The sequence below is a fragment of the Fringilla coelebs genome (genome assembly GCF_963513975.1).
Source record: "Fringilla coelebs genome assembly, chromosome: 2".
In the NCBI taxonomy this organism is placed as follows: Eukaryota; Metazoa; Chordata; class Aves; order Passeriformes; family Fringillidae; genus Fringilla; species Fringilla coelebs.
The window spans coordinates 40,211,525-40,237,981 of record NC_140029.1 but is presented as its reverse complement, the minus strand read 5'-3'; the positions used below and the strand labels follow the sequence as shown (position 1 = coordinate 40,237,981).

General features: G+C 42.5%; 1 protein-coding gene across 5 annotated transcripts in view; it reads left to right on the top strand.

Annotated features, from left to right (window-relative positions):
* FARP1 (FERM, ARH/RhoGEF and pleckstrin domain protein 1) overlaps positions 1–24,370 on the top strand; it is a 200,725-nt gene extending 176,355 nt beyond the window's left edge. For 4 of the 5 annotated variants that reach the window (XM_084201342.1, XM_084201341.1, XM_084201340.1 and 1 more), the window contains exons 17-27: positions 5,543–5,624; positions 8,289–8,526; positions 10,572–10,702; positions 13,702–13,770; positions 15,681–15,770; positions 16,831–16,913; positions 17,254–17,366; positions 17,867–18,030; positions 20,485–20,592; positions 21,569–21,720; positions 22,814–24,370. In XM_084201342.1, the coding sequence (XP_084057468.1) occupies positions 5,543–5,624; positions 8,289–8,526; positions 10,572–10,702; positions 13,702–13,770; positions 15,681–15,770; positions 16,831–16,913; positions 17,254–17,366; positions 17,867–18,030; positions 20,485–20,592; positions 21,569–21,720; positions 22,814–22,895 (1,312 nt within the window). In that variant the 3' untranslated portion in view covers positions 22,896–24,370. Of the gene's footprint in view, positions 1–5,542; positions 5,625–8,288; positions 8,527–10,571; positions 10,703–13,701; positions 13,771–15,680; positions 15,771–16,830; positions 16,914–17,253; positions 17,367–17,866; positions 18,031–19,427; positions 19,565–20,484; positions 20,593–21,568; positions 21,721–22,813 lie in introns of all 5 variants that reach the window. The other variant, XM_084201343.1, reaches the window with a different exon arrangement.
* Positions 24,371–26,457: the final 2,087 nt, after the last annotated feature.

Genomic DNA, 26,457 nt, shown 5'->3' with positions numbered 1-26,457 from the left:
ATACCCTGCCCTGGGCCGTGCTTTCAGCCCTGCCTGTGTTGTTGCAAGGCCAGTAAAGCATTCCATGAGTCTCCTCAGTTGCTGAGCTCTGGAGGCTGCCCGTGTTCCTGGGAGCAAGTGAAATGCCCCACTGGAGGCTGTGTGCTTTGAGGAGAGGAAGGATGACCTTTGGTGGGGGCAGGCAGGCATGGTGCTTTGCCCTCTCACACAGGAAGGGAAGAGGAGAAGAGGGAGAGGTGGGAGAGGGAGCAGCACGTGTCAGGTGTGCTGTTCAGTGAGCAAGGGCCAGAGGAGCTGCATCCAGCACTTGGCCAGGAGTTCCCAAGCCTTTTTGCTGGGAGAAAATATGGGAGGCATATGTCAGTGACTTTGGGCTGGCTCCTGTTTCCCAAGAGCAGTGAGATTTTTATGGCAAGGAGGAAGAGGTGTGGGCAGTGCAGGCAGAGTGTGACAAACTTCATCAGCTTCTGGGTGGTTGAATCTGAGAAGTCATTTAGGAGGGGTTGGGTTCTACTCCTTCTTTTACCTCAGCTGTTTAATAAGCTATTCGTTTGGGCCACAAGCACCATTTTCCATCCAAAAGGATTGAGCTCATCCTTCCACACCCTGTTAAATGTATTGCAAGTTTCCACAGTGATTTCTTTAAATGGTGACAGAAAGTGGCAAATAGAGAACCATAAGTATCCCCCCATAAGTATTCCCCTTTTCTGACCACTGAGCAGCATAGAGAGCAATGCTGGGGCAGGCCAGGATAGCTGTTTCTGCCCAAGGATGCCCTCATCAGGTGGTACAAATCTGTATTTTTGGCCTTAACCATGTGCTAGCAAATAAAAGTATTGTGTACTTCTCAGAAGTGCAGGCAGACCCCTCTTCTCCCAAGGATGCTGCTAGTTTGACTTGCAGATCTTTCTGAGGAGAGCTGCTGCTCAGTGTTACCAGATGGGAATGTGTGGCTGTAATTTGCAAGAAAAAGGGTTCTTAATCTTAGCATATGAAAGGAGAAGGCACAATCAGGGTTTGTGGAAGCAAAATTGAAAACCTCTAATAAAAAAGCACTCAGGGAGGTGTAGGAAGATGAGCCAAATGTTGATTTATTAACCATTTTTTGTTTGAGAAGAAATACTTGTGCTCAGGCAGAGCAGCCTGATAGACAGTTTATATAAACAAGGCAGCAGTCCTTACCTGCCTCCCCAAAAGCAGCGTGCTGGCTGCTCAGCTGGCTCTGCATGTCATACAGACACACAGGTGGCTCTGTCCTGTGTACAGGAGTGAGGTGTGTGCAGCAGCACCAACCTCTGAGTTATGCTCTGCAGACTCCTGAGACCAAGACATTGAGAGGGGCTTGGTGCCAGCGCACTGGGCTCGATTTTGAGAGGATGGTTTTCATTGCTGAAGTCACTTTTGGGTACCTCTGGGAACTGGAGCTGGGCTACGCCCAAATTAACTGGAAATGGTGGGAGAGAAGTAGCACATCCAGGATCTGTTAGTCAGAGCCACGTTGCATCAGTCTGTGGCTCTCCCAGCAGGACATGCCCAGGGTCAGCTCTGAGGCTGTTCCACAGCAGGATATGGAATGCTGTTGCATTTACAGCCCATTTTCACGCAGTGCTGTCACTTGCTCGGATCCCTTACCCCACCCCTTACCATTTAAAAGCATTGCTGATGCATGCTTGCTGCAGGCTGGGCTTCTCCCACAGCAGGGGTAGCCATCCCAAAGTCTTTAAATGTATGCACACCCTCCAAGGGCTTGGTGTGACTCTGGGAAGCTCTGATGTCTTCAGCAGTGTTTCTCAGGCTCTGAGCAGCATGTCATGCACCACTCACTGCTGAAAGTCCAGCTGCAGTGCTGGCTGGAGCAGGCAGGGCAGTCAGAAGCAGGGTGTGAGCAAGGAAAGGGGTGTTTGCTTTTATTGGCTCTTCTTTTCCAATTACAAAACATGCCTCTTATTTAAAAGGCAGTTGTAATGGGGAATGTTTAAGGTATTTTTTAGTATTAGAACTTTAGTTAATAGTAAAGTCATAAAAAACTTCAAAGTGTCTGGGTGTTCAAAGGACCAGCTATGGTATTCAGGAGGGAGTTCCTGAGCATGTAACACAAGGTCACACATTGTAAATATAATTTGTTACAATTGATTTATTATTATTTTGGCTGCAATTCAAGGGCTGCAATCAAAGACTTCTGTGTTTTCCTCATAAAAATCTTTATTGAGATATCTTTCTCTTCTTTTTTGCCTTACCACCATCCCCATTGAATTTCTGTTCCTTCTGATTGAGGGTATGGGCTGACTTGAGACTTCCTTCTATTATTTTTTCAAAAAAACATAATGTAATTAGAAAATCTGACAGGGCTGATTGTGTAATCCCTGTAAATCAATCTGATGGTTGTTTGGAGTAATATATATATATATAAGGTAATGTCTTAATTTCTTGCCAGGTGTAAGCCAGTCTTCTCTTTTCTTGCTATTTTATATTACACTTGCATTGCTGTAAAAAGGGAGGGACTACTTGGATAAAAATGGGAAATGGTCTTGTAATGACCAATAACATTCTCACTTTTTGTCATGATTTTCAGTGCCTTTAGACCTCCCCACAATGTCAGTGGAGTAAAGGCACATTATGCATGGGGAAAGCTGCTCCTACATCTTCTGTGGAGATGGGCATCATAAATCAGCTCTTGATGAAAAGCTGTGAGACCCTAGGCCCTGAGTTTTTTCCCTTGTCACAGGCAGATAGATGCCATGTTCAAACAGTGACCCATGAAAACAAGGAGTAAGAAGAACAATTTAGCCATTGATGCACAACAAATGAGCAGCTTCTTCCCTCTCAGCAAGCTGAGTGTTGTTATTCAAAACATACACCACAGGGAGAACTCTCTTTTGTGCTCCTGTGCTTTGGGCTCCTGCAGCACTAAGACATCATCTGTTATGTTGTGTGTTTGGGTTTTACTTTTATATTCTGTGTATTTGGATGCTCTTTTCTTGGTGTTTCTTGTTTTCTTGGGATTTGCACGTTGAGGAGCTGGGGAAGGTGGCAGTGTAGCTTGGGGTTTGCTCTGGGGTCCCAGCATGGAGCTGGGCTAGAGTGGAGGTGGGGTTTCAGGAGGCAGATGGGAAGCTCTCATGTTCCCTCATGCCCAGTTTCAGTTTTCCCTGCCTCTCTGTCCACATCACAGCCTACATGCCTTTGCACCATCTCCAGGGGGAAAATCATCTCTGCTGCAAGGGAAATTAACTTGCCTGGAAATAAATAGCTAAAGCAAGAAGGGTGGCTGGAACAAGGAGCAGCATGCAGCCATCACATTTCTGTATTTTCTCCTAAGAAAAGCTGGGGTTTATTTCTTCCAGCAGGATGCATCTGTGTGCAGCACAGGTCACCTCTGTCAGCCTGGGCTGCGGGCTCTGAGGGTAGCATTCAGCTCTTCCCTGCTCAGCCAACAGCTGGAGTGGGGCTGTTGCTTCTGGGGACCCCCTTCTCTCTGTCTCTGTCACTCTGCCAAGTTGCAGAGTAAGTTTTGAAAGCCCTAAAAGTCTGAGGCAGATGCTGATGAAGGGGGACTATTCCTGATGTGTGTGACTGATGTGGTGAGATGCTGTGCAGTCAGTGCTGGTGGTGCTGAAGAGGGTCCAGCAGGTCAGCCCTTAGGAAATAAGGACCTGACTGTTCCATGAACAACCCCATTAATTATTAGCTGTTGGAAGCACTCACTGTGACTTTGGTAGGCTTGGGCTCAGCCTCCAAGTAGCCAGCTAGTAATTGCACTGTGTATTCTAGCCAATCTGTACTGTAGCCTGCAGATCAGAAAAGCAGTGTCTATTTAGAAGAAGCAGTCTGTAATGATGTACTTAATGTTTATCTTGGCAGTAAGTAGATAACCATATATTTCATCCTCAAAAAGGTACAAAACTGCCAGAGTCCATTAGATTAAAGCAAATGTAGTCACATGAAAATGGATCCAGGTAGTGCCAGAGAATGAGAGAATAACACATAAAACAGGAATTCTTGTAGAGATAATTGCTGAATACCATGCCAGTGCTGGCAGCAGCACAATTTCATCTGGCTTTGACACTTCTGAGCTTGTGTGTAGAGGCCCAGCATGAACCATTTGGGAGGGGATGCTGCATGCTGGCTTCATGGGTGCTTGCTTCCTGCCAGGGTGGGGCTGCTCCCAGTGGTTCTGGTTGTCAATCAGGGGCACTTGGATATGCACCACTTGGAGCAGAGCTTTAGTGGCTGGAAGGTTTTATTTACAACCTGTCAGGAAATCTCAGTGGGGAGAGCTGCTGGGTGGCTGTGTCATGGGGGAAGGGAGGATTAAGGAATAGCACAGAGTGGAGATGATTTGACAGACAGAGGCTTCCTGAAGACAGAAATTGTACTTTCAGTTTAGACATTGCTCAGGCATGATTTGACTATGGCAGTGTTTATATGACATAATGTTTTTGTAAAACAGTGATGGTAATTGAAGTTACCACTGACACAACCCAACTTCACACCCCGGTGTAACCTTTGGGTTCAGAAAAAAAACATTAAAAATCTTGTTGAGTACAGGTTTTCCTTGCCTAAATAGGCATGTGAGTGTTAACACACTGGGAAAACACACAAGAGGAAATTATTAAAGACAGCCTATGAAACTGGGTGATGTTCAAATGAACATGGAGCAATCCCTTCTTTATCAATGGAGTCTCTTTGTTTAAAGATAGAATTGGGAATGGGAGGGGGACAGTGCTTCTCCCCACACACTCCTAGGGATTTTCTTTCAAAAGCATAGCTTTGTTGGAACGGGTCTGTAACAGGTTCTTGTAGTCATGATTTTTCCTCCTGTGTTTTCAAAAAGCACATGTTTGGTTTCACTCAGAGCATGTTATCCTTGCCTGTCTAACACATGGATTTAGATACAGGAATATCTTTTATATCTTTTTTTATCAGGAGCAGTGTTGCTCCCAAGTGCCGCACTCACCAAAGTGCAGCTGGCTGGGTGGGAGGCAGCACTTTGCATTTGTAATACCATAAGTGAAGTACAGAATGGAAATTCCTGCCAGCATGTAACACTTATGAGTCAAAGCCAGATGCTGGATGGATTTTATTTTTTTTTTGGCCCCACTGTCCCTTGCACAAGCAGAAAACTCTTCAGAGGGAGAACACCCCCCGGGTCCTGTTCTGGGGTTCAACCATTGTATCTGAGCAGAGTGAACCTTCTGCTCTAAGGTCACATATTCTCAAGGGACTCTGATGCCTTCTTTTTCCCCAAACCATTTCCAGCCTTCTCTGGTGTGTTAAAAAATGCTAGCAATTTTCTTTGGAAGTCTAATCCTTCTGTTAAGTGCCTGCCCTCTCTGTTGTTAGGAGTGAAAGGCAGGCTGGGTGAAGGGTGTACTGTACCTGGGAATTACATGTCTGTCGGGAAGATTCCTCACAAGCTTCTGAGCAGAGGAGCATGGGGGTCAGGATTTTAGAAGAAACGAGCTATTGAGTTTCAGTGCTTATAAGTGATTATGCAGTTTTATTGCCTGACTGAAGTGTGTGGCATTTCTGTTGCTGACAGGGAAGGCCGCTCTAATGCTCACATTAAAGGAGATTACCAAAGAATCGGAGATGTTATGCTGAAGAACATTCAGAGTATGAAGGTAGGAATGATCCTATAACTACTGAGCTTTGACACAGATTAACTTCAGCATGCTTTTCATTTTCTTATGATGTTGCCTCTTGTCCTGGTTTTTGCCAATTGTAATCAAGGCTCATGCTATGAAATTTTCCTTTGATGACGTAGCAGGCATTTGGTGGATTTTCCTGGGATTTCATAATTGCAAGCTGATTTTAAATTGTCGAGCCCCTTTCCTCCACTCTCCTAAGAACAGAAGCAGCAAACACAAAAGTTCAGGAATATTTCATTTCCAGTTCTTTTTCCCTTCAAATAAGAAGGCAAGGCATTGGAATTTGTGTGGCTGAAGAGACTGTTCAAATGCTGAGTGTGCCTATTTTTTCATGCAAATATTCATGTTAAGATACTGCAGGATTAGTGACCATAAGCTGGATATTGATTTGACTTGAAAAAGTTCTATTTGTGCACTACAGTGCCAAGTTAGGTGAAAGGTGTTTGAATCACGAGAATAATTTCCTCTGATGCCTTTAAAACTAGAAGCAAAAATACACATATGAACCATAAATCTAGGCATAATGTTCAGCAGAATTTGCAAGTGTTCTTAGTCTGGCCAGAGCAGTATTCTCAATGCTCTGTGTTACTGAGAAGACAGCATGGAATGCAGGCACAGAAGCCTGTGAGAGCTCTTCAGATTTGTACAGTGTGGATGTAAGCTCACCTTTACTGTAATGTATCCGTGCCTCCAGGTCGGTGTGGGCAGAGCACGGCATTTCACCGTCAGCATGCGGCTCTCCGAGTGACGTTGAAACTCTCCGATAAATCTTTCCTCGGGGATGGCTGCTTGGGCATTCTGCAGTTAGTAAATGGAGCAGCCTTGAGTCCTTGGCTGGGGAAAGGGCACTTTAATCATTACAGCTCTCCTGAGATGTTGGCTAGGACTCAGTTTGTCTTTCAAAGGACAGAGAGACGCGGGGAAGCGAAGTGACGCACGAGCGATTCTGTGGCAGATCAGGAAAAGGGAGCACAGAAAGCTCCATTCCCATGCCCAGCACAGCCAGCCCTGCCACCAGTAAGGCAGCCTCACTCTCTCTGCAGTGCACTTAGCCAGGAACTGCTTTTTCCCCTAAAGATGTAATTCACATGCTTTGGAAGAAATGTAGAGGGACTTTTCTACCTCCATCTCTGCTCTCAAGAAGGATGCAGGTCTTCACAAACAGTTTTTAGAATACCAGAGAGCTTTGGCCAGACTTTGTCTCTGCTCTTGGTATCTTGCAACATTAAATTGTGTCTCCTCTGCTGTCTGTCTGCAGGTCCTTCTGGGTCACCAGCTTAAGGGCAGCGTAGAGTCCTCACTGTAACTTAGACCTGGCAGCACGCTTTCACCTTTCCCATTTTCCTTTTCCCATTAAAGGTTTTAACTTCATTTGCTTTGAGATCCATCACCACTGATCAACTGATAGGTGGAGTAAATAGACAAAAGCTAGTTTAACTTATAAGAACTGCGCAAGAAACAGAAATAAAGTTAGTAAAAACTGTACTTATTTATCATGAGACCTGTTAAAAATATCTGCAAACTGACATTACATGTTTAATTAACGTAGGAAAGAAGTTAAGAAAAGTAATTAATGGGCAGTCTCTGTGGCAGCTCAGAGGGTCTGCTCTGTCTTTTCCTGAGTTACAGACTTGTAAAATGAATATGCAGTGTGTGGAGGAAGCAGTTTGGCTCTAGGGAAGGTATGTTTCTGGTAAACATGTCACAAATCACAGGAGAGAGAGAGTTGACTGGAAATGTGTCAAAAAGCGCAAACTTCAGATTAAGACAGAGTTTCTTCTCAGGTCCATTCAATTTATGCATTCAGTTTCTTTTTGCTGTTGCTTAATATTCTACCATTTACTGGAAAACTGCAGTTGGCTGCTCAGAGAAGCTCTGTACATCCTGAAGAACCAGTTTACCTTTTTCAAAACACAATTAATACCCTGTGTAAATTGTTAAAAAAAATACTGCTGAACTGTTTTAAGGGGGAGTTGTGAATACCTGTGATACTGAGACCTGAATGGACTTACATATTTAATGCAAACCTCACTCATTGCTGGTGTGCAGCTCCCTTGCTGCCAGTGGGATTATTTAGAGACTGCACTAAGGAGAAGAGAATGTAGTCTAAGGCTAAAGAGCTGGTAACATACCCATTTCTATCAGGCAATGCCTCTGGTTTTGTGTTTGTTGAATTTCCCAAGAGAATCAACTTCTCATTAATAAGAGGAGAGCAGAAGCCAGAAGTCCATTTGCCTGCATCTCTGTTCCCCAAAACCACCAAAGGGAAACTGGGGCATCTAAATCCCTTCATCCTTTCAGAAAATCCCTTTCACATTTTTTGGCTGTCTGCATTGCACCTACTTGCATGATCTGTGTTCATCTCCCTGCCTTTGGATTTCTCACTGATAAGAGAGTTTTGTTGAATTATGTACTTTAGTTTTCCCAGGAATGCAGAGGGGGTGGGGGTGTCTCCTTCAAATGAGTAATGCCTTTTCTCCTTGGCAAGTGAATATCAGAACCATTGTGTTGTACAGAGATTTTGTTTGCAAAATCCCCACTGCTGTGCTAGTTGGATGTGTTATTGGATTAGGTATGGGCTGAGTCATGTCTCTCAGCGATTGTTAAGAGCCTCCTCTTTTCTTTCATGCATAAAAGCAACTGACAATTCACCTGCGAAAGCACAATGAGATTTTAATGGAGCTGGAGAACGGGATCAAGAACTCCCGCAAGCTGGAGACCTTCTGCAGAGATTTTGAACTACAGAAAGTCTGCTACTTGCCTCTCAATACCTTCCTCCTCAGACCTTTACACAGGCTTATGCACTACAAGCAGATAATGGAGAGGCTTTGCAAGCACTACCCTCCAAGCCACGTGGACTTCAGGGATTCGAGAGGTAAGAAAGAGAAAAGGCATCAGTTCCCAGAGCTGGGGAATGACATCCAAATCCATTAGAGGTCTACGGCTGGAGGAAAGAAAAATCTTTTTTTTAAGCCTACATAAAAAGAGGATTGAGTTGCAAAATCCACCACTCAGAACACCGTAAACACTAGGATTGACAGAAGGATGCTCTTCTATACACATTATGCCACAGTCTGGGCAGGTACTTGGCAGAGAATTCTGCTGAGGGTTATTAAACACACAGAAATGACAGCAGGTTCAGGAAGTCTCTTGAACTGAAAACAGTTGGAAGTTTGGAGAGAGCACAGGGAGCATACCATGTGTGCTTTTGTTGTTCCTAGCTTTCCCTAGAGATCCTCTAATAACACAAAATACTAGCCCAGGTGAACCCTTGGTCTGACCCAGTAGGGATGCTGTTATTATGTCTTTCAGTGTTATTTGTCTTCTTTTCCAAGAACAGTTTGCTCTGTTATCGTTTCTGTGATTTGTTTCAGGAGCTCAAAGCAGCCAGCATGGGTTGGTTTTGGATTTGGGGTTGGTTTTTTTTTTTTTTCAAAGATGAAGAAATTCCCCTCCTGTAGCCTGAACTTGCTGCCTGCTGTCTCTTTCTGATGGTTTGCTGCTCTCCTTCCCCCTTGCCCCCACTCCCCACACCTGTTGTAAGCTGTGTGTATTTAAGGATAACTCCATTATCTTTGGTGCATTGGTGCAGACCCATGGAAGAACTTGGGTAGGGAGCAGTGCTCAGCACAACTGCTCCAGGCATAACATGTGAGCTGAGCTCCCTCGGAATCTGTGGGATGGGACCCCCAGCAGGCAGTGCACAGAATGCAGAGCTAACCTGACCTGGGGCAGTAGGAAATGCCACGGAGACCTGTGACACTGGGGGGGCTGTGTGACACTGGAGGGCTGTGTGACACAGGTGCTGGCCCAAATGTCTCTGCTCCCTGAATGATCTCAAAGAAGGCAGTGAGTAGTGCCTGCATGTCTTTCGGCCAAGGCTAGGGCATGAGGATGATGTGTCCATTCTCCTCTCCCCAGAGGGTGTAGCAGGCTGATCCCTGCTTCAGTTTTGAAATGGATATGAACATAGGTTTCACAGGTGAAAATAACAGAACATGAGGACAGTGTGACTTAGAGACACCCATCACACTGGGATGAGTTTCTTACTAAGGTGTTAGCAGATTTTTCTTAAAGGTCAGAGTCAAAGGAAGCAAAAAAAAAAATTTAATTTAATCCCAGAAGAGAGCATAAGTCTCCCACTAGCAAGTGGGTGAACTGTGTACTGAGCAATGATGTAAGAAGGAAGATGGAACTACTGTTGCTGTTCATGGCACTGTGGTTTTTTAACACAAATGGCTGTAGCTGCTCTTCTGGCACTGCCAGCCCATGTCTTTGGCCCATTCAGAGCCTGCCCACCCAGCCAGGTGTGTCAAGGTTGGTGCTCCCACACATGATGGCACAGGGAGTGGGTGGGGTCTCTGGAGAGAATGGAGTAGAGCCATGATGTGACTCAGTTGTGTGCAGCCCTTTAGTTGTTCTCGTTGATGTGACTGAGAACAAACCCCAAGGTGTTTGCCATCTGAAATGATACAGTAAGTGGCACTGCCATTTCCCGCTCTTTTCAAATACAGACCTGACCCAGTGTGCTGCAAGCAGGGGGGGAAATGCATTTTTTTGAAGCATAAAGAACATCCCTAGATTGATCACAGTTGTAGGAATTTAAATCCTTTATGAGAATCTATTCATTGGTGCTCTGGATTGATGATACTCTTCTCATTAGCCACAGTTACTGTGGCTAAAACAGGGCAATTTTTTTGGAACTAGACTGTCTCTTCATCACAACACTCCACCCCATCCACTGCATAAGATGATGTCCAGAGTTTGTGTGGGTTTTAGTCTGCCTGAGTAGCTTTACGCTGTAGAGGAGAAGAGTAGCACAGGAAGGTTCATGAGATGGGTACTGCTGACAAAAGCCATATTTCTTTTTGAACATTCTTGTAAATTTTTAATAAGCACTTTATGGATTTGTCCATCTAGCTGCTTTGGCTGAGATTTCTGAAATGGTGGCTCAGCTCCATGGCAATATGATAAAGATGGAGAACTTCCAGAAGCTGCATGAACTGAAGAAAGACTTGATAGGCATGGACAATCTGGTGATCCCTGAAAGGGTAAGTAACAGAGTTGTGATTATGATTTGATACCATTTCAAATCATTAGGTATGTTTTCAAAACCTGTTTATTAGGGGCACCTGTGAAATTGCCTTATATCATCTGAACCTTTGTCTGTTACCAAAAACTCTCAGATGTAAACACAATAATGCCAAATGTCATGATTTAACCCCAGCCAGCAGCCAAGACCCACACAGCTGCTTGCTCACTGACCCAACAGCAGGACCAGGTAGAGAATCAGAAGAGTAAAAGCAATCAAGAGAACTCATGGGTTGAGATAAAGACAGTTTAATAGGGAAGGCAGAAGCCGTGCACACAAGCAAAGCAAAACAAGGAATTAATTCACTGCTCGCCAAGGGCAGGCAGGTGTTCAGCCATCCCAGGAGAGCAGGGCAGGTGTAATGGGGACTTGGGAAGACAAACACCATCACCTCAAATGTTCCCCTTCCTCCTTCTTGCCCCCACTTTATGTACTGAGCCTGATGTCGCATGGTCTGGAATCCCTCTGGTCAGTTTGAGTCACCTGTCCTGGCTGGGACTCCTCCCAGGTTCACGTGCACCTCCAGCTCCCTCACCAGTGTTGGCAGTAGGAAAAGCAGAAAAGGTTTTGGCTCTGTGTAAGTCCTGTTCAGCAATAACAAAAACATCCCTTTATTATCAACCCTGTGTTCAGCTCCTCGTGCCTAGCACAAATCCAGGATACAGCCCCATACTAGCCATGGTGAAGACATTAATTCTACCCCAGCCAAAACTGGCACACCATAGAAAACAGCACCTTTAAAGCAGGAAAAGGCAATCCTTTTACTGACTTTTAAAGTTCTGTCTTTTGTATAGATCAGTTTTAGGAAATTCCAAACATCTTTTACAACAGAGGCAGTAAAAATGTAGCATTTATCACAGCATTCAGAGCTTGGGCACTTGCACATTTCTTCATGCTGCCCTTATTTTCTTTTCCCAGCCCTTGATGCTAGAGCTTGACAGATTAAAGGCAAGTAAGGCATTTGTGCTGGAAGAACTTCAGCCCTTTCACCATGCCTTGCTTTGAAACTCATGGCCCTGGGGAGGAGCAGTCTCTTCAGTCTACATGTAACATAAGGCAATAATTTTTGAGACAGTGTTGCCTTAAGTAAACACTTTACATTGTGCCATAAGAATACCAACATCTCTTTTTACTTATCATGCCTTTTTAAAATCAAAGGCTCATTTCAAAACAAATGAGCCACGGTGTAATATTTGTAGCCTTTTTAATTTTCCTAGGCAGTTGTATCTGTGTGTGCAAACTTGAGAGCTGTCTTTTGCTGAAGTAGTTTCCTTCCCACTCCCTTGACTTTTGTGTGTAACACACAAAACCAGAACTTGCAGCCAAGTTTGAAGTTGATGTGCCATTGGGAAGGCAGTGCTGAGCACAGGTATTTCTGCATTTGTGGCTGTTCCCCACTCCCTCCCTTTACCTTTTCCCTGTCTCCAAGCAGCTGCCACAGTTCATGTTTCTTTCTAGTGATCCACAGACTGTTCACATCCTTGGCAAGTCCCTCAGGACATTGCACAGCCTCTGCATCTCTCTATCACGGGAAATTAAATGCTGTCATCGGGTGTTTCTGCTACCCTAGTCTATTTAAAGTCTGAGCAGTCTTCCTGTCCTAGGAAGTTCAAGGAAAAGGCAGAAGTTGTTTCCCTGCCAAGACAAGAAGCGCTGGCCACCAGGCTCTGGCACATGCCCAGGGTGTTGCTGCTTCCAGCCCTTGGCTGTTCTTCTGGCTCTGACTCAAGTCCCTGCCCTGGTGCAGGCAGGGCTGGGAGGCAAATGCCACTGTAACCCCATCCTCTTCAGGTTGTCCAGAGCAGGATGTCTGCTGCTGCTGCCCTGGCTGGTGTTCTGGATATGAAAACCTCCTGTGGCTGGCTGTCCTTGCAGGTGGCAGTGACCTGCAGCTCTGGATCCATGTGGTCCATGCATCCATGCGGTCCCCACTGCTGGCCGTGCTGGTGCTGAGCCTGCCAGGGATTATCGGGTGGTACCACATGGCCCTGATTATGAGTAATACTCCCTGGTGGCCAGCAGCAGCTTCCAGTGGCCTCTGGTGCCATCAGCTCTAGCCACTTTTCCACCCTTCAGCCCCTAGGCAGTGCAGGTAGGGGGACTGGACACACCAAATCAAGCCTGAGGCGTTCGCCTTGTTTCTCTGAACAGGATGATTGGAGCCAATTTATTCCCAAGATGCAACTGGTTAAGTGCTTTATATAGGTTTTTACATCCACAATTGTGAGTAGAATGACCTTAGAAAGCCTGTAATAAATAAATATAAACCTCTTAGCTGAAGCTGGAGGAAGTGACAGAAAAATTATATTTTCATTTTCAGAGAAATGCAAGGGTGAGTTACTGCATAGTTCACAGTAAGCCTAGGAAATCCAACATTTTGAAAGTTTCAGATGTTCTACTTTTCCTCTATTTCCATCCCATAACATTCTTAAACAGTATGGTCTGGATTAATGTGCTGCATTATATGACATGGATGGTGCTGGGATAACTCACACTGCCAGACAAATGTCTTTCTTTGTCTGCTGCTAATGGTGATGTTGAGTCCTGTAGCTGGTTTTACACTGCAGTGTATGAGAGCAGTGTATGCCATATGCACCACAGAAGATTACCAGCGGCTAACCAAGAGCACACATATCATTAGTTTTTTTGTCATTTATGCTGTGAAAAACATTCATTAAAAACTGAGGAAAGAGGGAGTTGTCTGAAGGAGATATTGTCAGGTAAAAACAATTTTGCTTAGCTGGATTTTCTTAATATGAATGAAAGGAGTTTATCCTAAAGACAGTTACAAACAGAAATTATCCTATAAATTAGATTTCTAACATATTTAATAAAATTAAAAGTCTTGGTAAATGGCAGTCAAGTCATTTGTATGACCAAGTAGTCATATTTCTATTTACATACAAAAAAAAAAATTCTGCAGGAGATAAATTTTTGTCTTGTATTTGTTTCCCACAGGAGTTTATTAGGCTGGGCAGTCTTAGTAAGTTGTCTGGAAAAGGTTTACAGCAACGGATGTTCTTTCTGGTAAGCAAGAAGACAATTTTTCTTTGTGCAATGAAATGTAACTCTAGGCATCTACTAGACGTAACTGTTAGACTTGAATTTTGAATTACAGTAAATATTTTTAAACAGCTTTATTTAAATTAACATAGTACATCACCCATGCAGCTGGTTGTTAAGAACATACATTTCTGTTCAAATCCAATATTCTCTTTGTAACTGCTTCTTACAAAGAGAAAACTATTTTTGATATGACAGTGTGAATGTAATGATACTACCTCCTTCCACCTTGTCTTAAATAAAAGCAGCATCATTACAAAATGAAAAGTGGCACCAGGGATAGTGATCATATTCAGAAAGAAGATAAAGAGTAACTCCTGGTGATATCAACAATAATGCGCATAATGCTCTCAGAACACATTACAGAACCAAATTTTTCCATAAATCATCCAATTGATTTGGATGATTTATGGACCTGTCTGTACTTGGAGATGCATTTTGCAAGTTTTGTACTAGGGAAGTTGTCTCCTCCAACCAGTTTGACGTTATGATGATCCCACTCAGTCTCTGATCCACAGGAGTCCACTGGATAGTTCCTCCTCTCTTTTCTTCCCTGCCAGCTGATTTGCTCCCAAGCTCCTCATGTTACTGCTGTTGTGCCCTTGGTGCTGGGGCCTTGGGGAGCCCAGCAGAGTGCACAGATTTTTTAGTACACAAAACCCTGAAGAGTCAGTGCAGTGTGGCAGAAGAATGCTTCTTTGGCTTCTTGTGTGCTAAAGGTGAAGGCAATGGCTGTGTAGGAAAGCTTGTGAGTGTGCTAGATTTTACAAGGTGTTTGACATTTAATCTTTTAAATGAGCCAAAGATATAACCTGATAAATCTACCTGAGTAGGATTATCCTCTGCCTTTAAAGGCGCTGAAGAGGAAGCCTAAATGAATACGGTGCCTATTTTCTTGCATACCAACAGATACTAGATTATGCCTTGGTGTTATACCTGTATAGAACCATAAAAGCAACACTCTCAAGTCAGTTGCTTCAACTGTCAAAGAAGTCTTTTATCTGTCTTAAGACCAGAATCTATTTGGAGGTAAAATCCCAGGTCAGTACTGTGGGATCCCAAATACACGTGTATTCATTGGCATAATTAAATCCCCCTCTAGTGGCTGATTCACAAAGTTTCATGAATTACTGCTGCTGCATTGTAGAGGTCTGTGGCAAGTGCTCTGTTTGACACCACAGAGTATGATGTTCTTGATGCAACCATCTGCTTTGAGAAAAATACCTTTTGACCCAGTTGGCCCAGTGAAAATATTCTGTTCATTTTATGGCAACAAAATGCAGAAGTTTTGACATGCTTTGGACAATTGTTGTTACCTGCAGGAAGCTCTACAAATTGAGATTTTCAGGCTCTTCACCTTGGTATTTTTAACAGAAAAGCATCCAGCTCCCAGCTTCCTTCTGAATATGGGGAGTAAAAGACAGCCACTCTGTTTACAAGGGCTGAGTTGGACACACCTCTTTACCTATCTTTTCTCTCAAAGCAGGAGACAATACTGGTGAAGCACACACCTTCCATAGCTTCAAAGTGCAGTAGAGTGTGAAATGTATGAAATGTACTGCTCTGCTTCACCACTGTTGTGAAACAGTGTTCTGAACCAGAGGTCACAGTGGGAACATTAGAAGGCATCAGAAAATATCCAGTGGAAAATTATGGAAACACACCTAAAACTAGCCAGAAAGGAGGGCAGGGAAGATATCAGGTGCTAACACTAGGTAGTGGAATATTGTGGAAGCCAATATTTTGGATTCATGAATTAGGATTGCCATATAAATACTCAACTTTCCTGTATTCACTGTTCTCTTTTAATTCTTTTTTCACATACATACATGCCAGCCAACACCATTCTAATGATGCTTATCCTTGCTTTTTAGTTTAATGATATCCTGTTGTACACAAGTAGAGGCCTGACAGCATCCAATCAGTTTAAAGTCCATGGGCATCTTCCACTGTATGGCATGACAGTAAGTATTGTGAGAACTTAAGGGATTCATGCTTAAGTGGCCATTTGTGGTCCCATTTAATTGCTTGATGGATTTCTGTTGGGCTGAAAAAAGCAGCAAAGGGGGTGTTCTTTAAATCTCTCTTGGGTTCAGCATCTGTTCCTGCAGCCTTCTGCACAGAGGTGATCACATAGCAAAAGTGAGGGGGGGAAAGGTATTTTTGAGGGCTGCTTCCTCACAATGCAGAATTCTCTAGAGATGGGTTCTTTGTTTTTTTCAACCATTCATTTGACCATGATTCTTACAAGTAATTCATTATAGACACACACAAGACAAGTTAAAACAGTAGCAACAATCTAATTTCTATTAAAAATGCATTTCCTAATGTTTCCAGCTCTACGTCTTAAAGCCAAAGTAGTGGGAATCTGGCAGCAAAATGTTACTTGGAGCTCTTGTTGCAATTCTTCTGGAAAATAGCCATTTCAAGCCAATAGCATCTAATTACCTCTTCTTGTATTGTTTCAAAAATATTTTTGCTGATTTCAAAAAGCTTTCATTCCCTCCATTATTTTCAAAGGAACTTTGCACTGTTTGGTATCAATTCTATGCCGTTCTCCTGAGAATTGAATTAAATTGTCACTACCACAGTAACTGATTTTCTCTAAACACTTGCAAGGTTTCAAGTTTTATCTAGCATTTCAAGGAATCTACTCAGTTGTTGGTGGCCATGTGGTCTGGACTTGCCCTCAGCAGAACTTTGCTATGCTACAGTTCCCAGAGCACTCCCAGCATTTAACACATCCTTTTGTACAGTAAATCATTCTTGTGATAAAAATACCGCTGTTTTCTTGGACACAAAGCAGACAAAGCCATGCTTTTGGTTCAAGATGTTATTGCAGAACTTACTATTTTTCCAGCTTGCAAGGCACTGTTTTTTAACTCAATACCTAGCACAAATTTGTTTGTGAGCATTTCTCCTATTTTCTTTTCCCCAATGGTAAGAGCTCATTCAGTTCACTGTTTCACCTTAAGAAATATGTACTTCCTGCAATCTGACTGCATTTGGCCTTTCACCTCTCAGATGGAGGAAAGCGAGGAGGAATGGGGAGTTCCCCACTGTCTGACACTACGAGGTCAACACCAGTCCATCGTTGTTGCTGCAAGGTAATTCAGTGGAGACAAAGTCCACATGTGAGTTGTATTTCTCTGCAGCTGTCACAGTGGGACAGAGAGGCATCATTTGGTTTGTATTTGCTCCTAAAACCATCTTCTCAAAGGTATATTCTTTCCTGAAAGCCACTTGTTAAGAAAAAAAATGGATGGGACACAACAGAGTGGCAATTGTGCAAGCTGGAACCAAAACTAAGTAATCAAGGAGAAAAGAGTAGCATCTTGTGTCTGAATTTATTTATTTCAGTTAAAAGTAAGCTCAGCTTGTGTCTATTTCTTAGAGTTTGCTTTCAGCCTGTATGAAAGTGAATAAAACCTGAATTTTCATTGTTAGTACCCGTGCTGAGATGGACAAATGGACTGAGGACATCCAGATGGCAATAGACCTGGCAGAGAAAAGCAGTGGCCCTGCCCCAGAGTTACTGGCAAGCAGCCCACCTGACAATAGTAAGTAAATGCCAGAGAGTAGGTTTTATTCACTTTTGTCAGTATGATTGGTGGTTGCTTCTAAGCAAAGTGGTGAGAAGCTCTGGCAATAGGTCAAACTGAGACATTTGAAGTTGATTTATACACATATATATGTACAGATATATTGAGATTATGTGCCATTTTAATGTTCCTGTTCATGTTAGCAGAAAGTTTCATTGAATAGAGAAGTGACTTAAGCATAATGATTCCAGGAACTATTTGGGCAATGCCTGTCCTTAGAAGGTATTAAAAACACCAACAAAACATGGTAGTTAGCCTTTAATTCTAATATTTGCAGAAGCACATAAATTAAATATATAAAATAAAATAACCTATTTAAAGTCTGCACAAAATTATTTCTAAAATGGTGTTTAAAAATTAGTTCACAATACTGCGGACAGAATTGATTTGTTTAATTTTTCCAATTATATATGTTGTTGCATAGAGGAAGAAAGATGCTTTTTCCCTGCATTTCATAGAGTCTCCTGATGAAACTACTGTAGACCAGGAATCTGAGGACGACCTCAGTGCATCCCGCACCTCACTCGAACGTCAGTCACCACACCGTGGCAACACTACGGTGCACGTCTGCTGGCACAGAAATACCAGTGTTTCAATGATCGACTTTAGTATTGCTGTGGAGGTATCTGCCTCAGAACAACCTGAACTGCAGCTCCAGGCTCGCTTTTCAATGACAATTTCCTTTTTGCTCCTCCTTATCAAGTGCGCTGTGCCCTTGTCTCCTCCTGGAGAAGTTTCAGGCACGCTTATTAAAGCGCCTCCCATATTCCCAAACGATGGCATAAACTGTCACTCGAGCAGCACAGATCTGCTCCTGTAGTGCACCTTTGTAAAATCAGTTAGAGCAGTAATTTTCATAAAAGCAACTGTCAAAAAAAAAAAAAGCTGATGCCCTTTAGAATGTAAAGCAGTTCAAACTGTCTTAATGCTTTCAGTTAGAGAGGCATTAAGTCATTGCTCGAGCGGAAAGGATATTGTCTTTAGCTGCTGCAGCCAGAGTTTTAATTATGTGTATTACTAACTTACTTTCTTTACCTAGCCATCTTTTCTGGAACCTTGTCTCATTGCTCAGTCTCATCTGCTTTTCCTTTATTTGCATTTTCCACCTCAAAATAAACCCCTTTTTTACCACTCTGTTCACAGCTAAGCCAATTTGATACACATTCGTTAATTCTGTACTCAACAGCCAAGGTGCAGACATTGTCTTTTCAAAGATTGAAATGAAAGACTTCTAGCTCAGTGTAGGTTTTAGGATGAGGTGGTAAGCCTGCTGAGGTTCTTCCTTCACCGAAGAGAGTCCAAGGAGCTCTGTGTACTTTATCACAGCCCTCAGCAAAAAGAAATTTATGCTCTATGAAAATGGAAGAAGGAATCTTAAAGCTGAGTGGATTTGCACTCAAGTGGCAGCCCTCAAACATCAGGCCACCATTGCTCTAGAGGAGAGATACTGATCAGAACATAGTGATATAAGGACAAACATATTCACAGTTTGTGTAACTGCCTCTGCTTTTAAACGGGAGGTGAGTTTTTGCTGACGTATGACAAAATTATTCCATACTAGAAAATGCTGACTGTAGAGCCTCATTTTGGTCCCACATAGGTGGGATTTTTCATTCTTCATACCCTTATATCCTGCAAGGGAGGAATAGTTCAGCACAGGACAAGGTCTCATCATTTTCCCTAAAGCAGAGGCCTTATTATAACTAGATATAGAACTTATAGCAGTGACTCATTCTAATGATTAAAACATTTAGTTAGACAAATCTAACTAGGTCTGAGATCAGTGTTCATTGTTGCTCATTTTTGTTCCTTCCCTGTGCCTCAAATGAACACAAAGCAGTGAAGACCAAGCACACCCTGGAGCCATGCGTTGTTCTGTGAAAACATCTCCAGCTCCACTGCTGCTCCATGCGTGGCAGGTCCTGCTCATGCTCACATCGTCCTGTCGGTGCCTCTCACTTCAGCATTATCGTTTATTTTCTTTGTGTCTCTCCCTCCTTTCTGTCTCTCTCGTGGTAGAAGAGCCTCTCTCTGTCAGTGACTGTTCCTCCCTACCTGCTGGACTGATCAGTGATCAGCGGCCTGTTTCCATTTCATATGTCTGCTGGTACCGAATGCAAAGCCTGTCCTTTTATGATATCCTCCAGAGTAATGAGGTAACAGAAAATTAAGGAGTACGCCTGTGACTTAGGGCAAGGAGGCAGTTGTCCAGATATCAGAGAACAGGATGAGTTAAAGGAAAGGCTTTAATGCATAACCAAGGCTGGTGAAAACAGAACTTTTTAAGAATACTTCATTTGTAGTAGCTACACCAGGAACCCCAGATTTTGACTATTAGGCTTTACAGATTAGGTTGTTAGCTTCTGCATTAGATAAAGAGAATGATGTAAACAGCTGCTGTGATCCAGGCAAGAGCCCTAGTCAACAAGGAACGGGAAGTTACTGATAATTCACTGAGAACCCCACCTTCATTTGCAAGGAACAATGATGCTTGGCTTTCCATCTTCACTATGTGAAGAGCAGTTGCTTCAACCAGCCATTAAATATATGTACTTGGTTATGGCTTTCTCCTCCTTTATATTAAACTATCCAAAATCCAGCTAAAAATAAGGTTAACAGTCCTTGTTTTTGAAATCTTTGAAAAGTACCATGTGAAGTCCCTGGGTACAGAGACCTCAATCTCTATCTGCAATTCTAAAGTTTGTCATAATTTTCCTTCCATCACAAATTCATGTCAGACTTTCTGTTTCCATTCTATTTAAGTACCATTTTAAAAGAAGAGAGTAGGATTAAGAAGACTGAGGTTTAGTAACAGATTACCAAAAGCCACCTCAGTTGACAAAATAATTAGTGCAGTAGCTTTGAGTTTTTGGAATATTCAGCTGCAAACAAAAAAATACGTAAAGTACTGCTCAGCAGTAGAAAAATGCAGAAGAAAAGTACATCCAGTCAATTGAAGCATTTTCATTTACAACCAGGTCACATAAAACCAGATAAAAGCAAATAATTTTTCTTACAATAACTAAGCTGCAGGCACCTTTCACTGTTTTACTTGGCTGCTTTTGATCTGTTTCAGAACCAGCTGTCTGGAAATCTGCTAAGAAAATTCAAAAACAGCAATGGGTGGCAGAAGCTTTGGGTGGTGTTCACCAACTTCTGCATGTTCTTCTATAAATCGCACCAGGTAACCAACTGGGCAAGTGTGAGTGGCTGGGGATGACAGTGGGGGTTCTTTTCCAAGGAGGCAGCTGAGAGAAAAGTGGATATAAGTCACAGATGCTGTAGGCTGGAGCAGCAGGTGCACTGGGCATGGCTGCACACACAGCCCTCACTGCCACTGGCACATAGAGCAGGGCTTGTTCTCACTGCTCCTGGGCCAGTTCTTTCCTGAAGCTTTCAGCAGTCACAGTACAGATCATTCTTGAAAACACAGCAGAGCTCACCACTGCTCAGAAGCTGTGGTGCAAGTTCAAACCAGGCTTTTATCACTACAATTAAAAACTTAATAGTGACTTAAAAATTCTGTTTACCAGTACTGACACTTAAGCCAAACATGAGAACAGTGCTCAATGATTTAATCTACCTGAGCAAACATCCTACTGCAAAAGTAGGGGATTTCTGTTTAGAATCTCTTGGACTTCTGAATCTGTTTGAGCAGGGGATAAGCACAAAGTAACTCAAGTTGCTACATTGTGCTTTCATTGTTATAGAAATCCTTAATGATGAAAGAAGGAATTGGAGGACATATAAGAGGGATAAAGAAATCGTTTGCCATGCAGTAACTGGACTTCAGTAGTGAACCTGCTGGGTGGCCAGCACAGCTCTAAAGGAATTGGAGTTTGCAAGCTGAGGAAATGATAGAGCATTATGTTCATCAGTTTGAAAGTAGTGAAATTCCAAGATATTAACCAGCTTTCCTTCAAGGAAATACTGAGGGGATTAACCTGCAGCAGATCCATATGCAAAGGGTCTGTAATGATGACCAACTGAAAGTACCAGACAATTAATCTTATTGCAATTATATAAATCTGGTATTTTTCTGCACATGTGTAGAAACACAGTGATCTTTAAATGAGGGTGTACCTGCTTTCCATTTACTTACGTGCTGTCTTTATTTAAGGGCATTTGATCTCACAGCACTTTCCATCATATCTTTTCAGGACAATCATCCTTTAGCCAGCCTTCCTTTATTGGGATATTCACTTACCCTTCCTTCTGAATCTGAAAACATTCACAAAGATTATGTGTTCAAGCTACATTTCAAATCCCATGTGTACTACTTCAGGGCTGAAAGTGAATATACCTTTGAAAGGTAAGTTTGTTTTTGAGAGAAAATATTTGTAAAATTCCAGGAGCATTCTTCCAAAGGTTAGTAGATACAAAGTTTATTAAATAAGTTGGTTCAGTAATACAGGCAAGTGGTTCAGCACAACTGGAGGAAGGACCTTTTAAAATTATAAAAGAAATTTTAAACCTGATACTGCTAAAGTCAACTGATTGGCTGTGATGATATGGAAGGAGTAACAGTAATTACTGCAAAACCTGGAATTATCCAGTCAAAATTGATCAGGATGGCTGTATGGGGAGCTCCATGCCTCAGAATTCAGGAAGCATGTGAACAGATCACAGGACACCTCAGTAGCTTTTCAGAATAGCTTGGCTTCCTTTAGTACAACTGCATGTAAAATCCACACCTGAAACAAAATTCCAATTTTTATAGAAGCAGCTGTTCCTACTACATATTTATGCCACTTCACCATGTAATTTTTACACCTCCCACTGAACTTCAGATATGCAGAGAGTCAGGGAAAAGGCACTATTCCTTATTTGTGGTTTGTGATTGTTCATACAGGGAACTACTTTAGTTCTTTTATATGAAGCATGAACATGTCAAAAATCATGATGTCTTTATCAAAGAAAGCTGCTCTTAACCTTTAGCCATGTCGGTCCAAAACTATAAACAAGGCAAATTGTGGGAAAGTGGTTATAAAATAAAAACACAAAATGCCTTTATCAGTTTTAGGAAAAAGAAGCAGAAATTGTAGCTGAAGTACATTTTTTTGCTCTCAGATTAAGAATGGTTGGTCTCAATTGCACATTGCTTGGACCACTCAGAAAAAAGATATTTGGTGTCTGCAGAGCAAGTAAAACCACTATTAACTTCACAAGTTTTGGGACCCATACCTGCTGTTTGAGACCTGCTGTCTGTTCTCTCTAAACCTCCTTACAGTTTTGGCAGTTGATCCTCTTGCCTTGAGATAGATTTGGGGTGAAGTAGGAAAATGCTCCCGCAGGCACTAAAACTCAAACTGTACAACCAACAGCACAGACTGTACCTGTCAAGAAATCCTCCCCTGGGAACTGACCTTCCTTTTGTTTGTGTCTCTCCTCGTGCTTCCTCGCAGATGGATGGAAGTGATCCGAAGTGCCACCAGCTCTGCCTCACGCACTCGAGCTCTGAGTCACAAAGAGTCTCACGCCTATTGACGGCTGAACAAGCCGCTGTGTTGATTGTCCAGCAGCTGCTGATTTTCTAGAGGACATTTGAAACTCTTTTTCTCCCTCCAAGTTTAGGAAAACTTACACTTTGGTAAAAGAAGAGAATTAACCATGGTTTTGCAGAAACTTTCACAATTCCTCAGCAAAACTGTTTAAGTTCTCTGAATATACAAACTAGCTTACCATCATCCCAGTGGCTGCGGTTCATTTCATGTCTTGTATTTTGTCATTCTGTGCTGTTTTTAGCTTGTGCCAGTATTAAAATATTGTCCTTATTAGAGTGCCAAATGCCAAAAGATGTTTTGTTGCCTCGAAGATTGCACCTAAAAGAATTCCCAGATGACTAAAATCTGAAAACTTTCTCCTCTGAGGCAAACACTATTTTCTTCTCTTTTCATAAAAATATATTATTTTTTTTACCATGTTAATCTGTAGACTGCTGGGCTTTTAAATGTAGATGGATTTTCACAGTATAGAATATAATTATATATACAGCAAGCAGTCTAACAGGAATGAGATCACTTTCAGATTTCATGCTTTTTTTCCCAGTCTTTCTACATTTAATCGGCAACGATTTACTAATTTTCTATGTTTAACAAGGAAACAGTTGACAGCTCATTCTCATTTCCCTTTGGGGTCACAAATCCATGTGGTATAAATAAAATATAGGGTTCTTATCTAACCATCTTTTTTGGTGCAAGTTGACCAAATTGTTCATCTGTTGGCTTTGAAAAGTGAGTACTACTTGCAAGACGAAAAATTTTTAAAATTTAAAATAATCCAGTGCAATATTATTTGGGCTGTTAATGTACTGTGAATGGTTACGTACAAGAAGAAATTAAAGGCTGTGGTGACATTCTGCTGTTTGTTTTACGAACTTGAAAGAAAACCTGTATGCTACAAGAACTGCAGCTATTTGTGATTCATTTGTAGTGTTTTAGTATCTAAATTGCTCTAAGCTGGGGGGTACTACTGAAGCCCCAAGTTTTCATCCTGCTTGCTACACATCCCAAATTGACTTCCAGTTTATGGTTGGAATTTCAGTCTCTCCCTCTCTCCCCTGGGGCTCAGGCAGACAGAGAGCGGCTCACACAACCTGCAGCAGAATTACCCATTTTGTATGCCTAGCTTCAACATCAGCTGGCACCGCATTTTGGATAAGCTGGTGGCGCGCTGAGAAGGTTGGCAGTGCTGTATCTGCAAGGCTTAGATGCTTTCCCCCATGTTTTAAGAAACACTGTCACTAGGGTGATGTAGAACTTCCATTGGCAGAAGTTTGCTGTGCTGGTAACACCCATCACCATTACAGGCCTTGGAGGAAGCATGGTGCTAAGCAGAGGAGGACTGAAGGTCAGTCTGGGAAATGAAGCTGGGGAACTTCTATCCCTGCTTTTTCTTCATCCAGCTACTTGCTTTGTTAATGGCTTGTGTGTGTGCGATGTGTAAAATGGCTTCTTACAGCTTTGATCACAACAAAAGGGAATAAAATACCTCACAACATCATTGTACATATGCCTGTTTCAAGACAGTAAAATGTTCTTTCTGTTACCCCCAACCCCAGACATACCTCTGTCCAAGATGAGGATGAGCTCCAAACCCTTTAGGACAAGCAGCAGTCCCCATGGCCAAATCCAAGCACACCCTGACAAAGGGAAACTCTGTCCAGAGCATTTCCTTCAGCTGCATGGAGACCTTCAGCCCCCTGGACAGGTAGAATGCTGCAATTGCTCTTTGCCTCAGCTAGTACCCCTTGCTCTCCATACCAGTGCAATAATCACACCAACCCTGGAGCATTGCCTCTGGCTAGGACGTGCTGAAAAACAAACTTGGAAAGTAGGTAGGAAAATCTGAAGCCCATTTTCTCAGCTGCAGGTCCCACTGCCTTGTCCATTCTGAGCCTGTGACCCTGCCCTGTAGTAACATACAGGGATTCCAGTGCTTCAGGACTGACCAGGAAGGCAAGCAATGATCTGCGTAATGAGGAGAAGAGGAAATAGCACAGCACAGGTGAACAATAACTCAGCTGCAGCCATACTGGTCTGGGAAAACAATGCTGAAAAGCAACAGCACTTGATGTTGCTATGAAGTAAAATGCTGCAGACCTGGCCCTGCCAAAAATTATTATTGAGTGGTAAAATAGTACCTTACAAGCCAGGGCCCTGCCTCTTCCCTTTAGAACTGTTATCTATAACAGTGAAAGGTTTTTTTAAAATGGAAATTATATTGAGGGTCATGCCCTCAATTCAGCCAAAACTGAATTTTAATTTAGAACCCTAGGGCTTGTTGGATAGAATGTTCATTAACTACTATCTGCTGCAGTAGTTTATTCTGAGCTCTCCAAAGAAATCAACACCTTTTCTCATTAAGTTTCATTTTTACACAAGGTGAATTTGGAAAATAAGGCAAAGACCAAAATACGGTGATATTTATTGTTAATGGCAGAGACCAAGTTAGGCTGGGGGTGCAACTCTCAGAAAACCCACCTAATAACCAAATTTTCACCTTTTTGTATTATTTTTCCTGTTAAAAAAAAGTTTAACACAAGATTTTTTTCCTTCTCTACTAGTGTGACTTTTCATTTCTTTTTAAAATTGAACCATTTGAACTGCTGTCACCTGTCAGCATTTTTCTAGGTGTCTATTCCCAGGGTTAACCCAAAACTGAAATGATAGTAAGAGAGTAAAATCAATTGTCTTGATGCTCGTATCTTGGAAACGGGCAGAGTCCACGTGTGTGAATAAAACTCAATGTACTAGAAAGCTCTAATGTACAACCACTTATTTTTAATCCTGATTCACATCATAGCACTGCCTGTTCAGCCAAGCAGGGCCTGCAGAGAGGGAGGGTCACTGTGTGCCAAGTCAGGAGCTATCACTAAACACATCTCTCTCAGCTGCAGGAAAACCTCAGACAGGGCACTCCAGGAGATTTGCTGCTGGTGTTATTACTCACCATGAAATAGCTGCCAGTTTCCAATAACGGACAAATAAAAACAAACGGACTTCATTGCCTCAGGAGGTAGCACCACAGGCAAAAGGATCAAAAAAGCTTGGACTCCTGTGGTTTTTTCAACAAGATTAAGCATCTCCATCATTTATCTGCTGTCTAATTTAACCTCTGTTAAGATGTGTTTGATAATATACCTCAAACCTACCTTTTTCAGAACATTTTATTTGAACAACACTGACACCTTAATGCCTTTCAGTGAAACCAGACAAAAATGACAGACTGAAAGACAAGTCAGCAGGTAGGGGAAAACATGCTGTGATTGCAGAAGTCTTGATAAAAATCTCTCACTAAGGAGGAAGAAAAATTCATTTTAGAGACAAAATCGAGTGTAATAGCCTGCCATTCCATCAGCCAAGAACAAGAAAGAGGATCAAGAAAGACCTGAAAAGCCCAATTTTGTCCATTCTTTCTTTCTATACAGGACCAATTACATGGTGTAAGCCCTCAAAAGCAGTTACCTACATGCAGGCAGATGCACAACTCCAGCTGCTACAGCACAGGGACACTGCCTCTGCCCTGGGGCACAGGAAAGCTGGTAGGG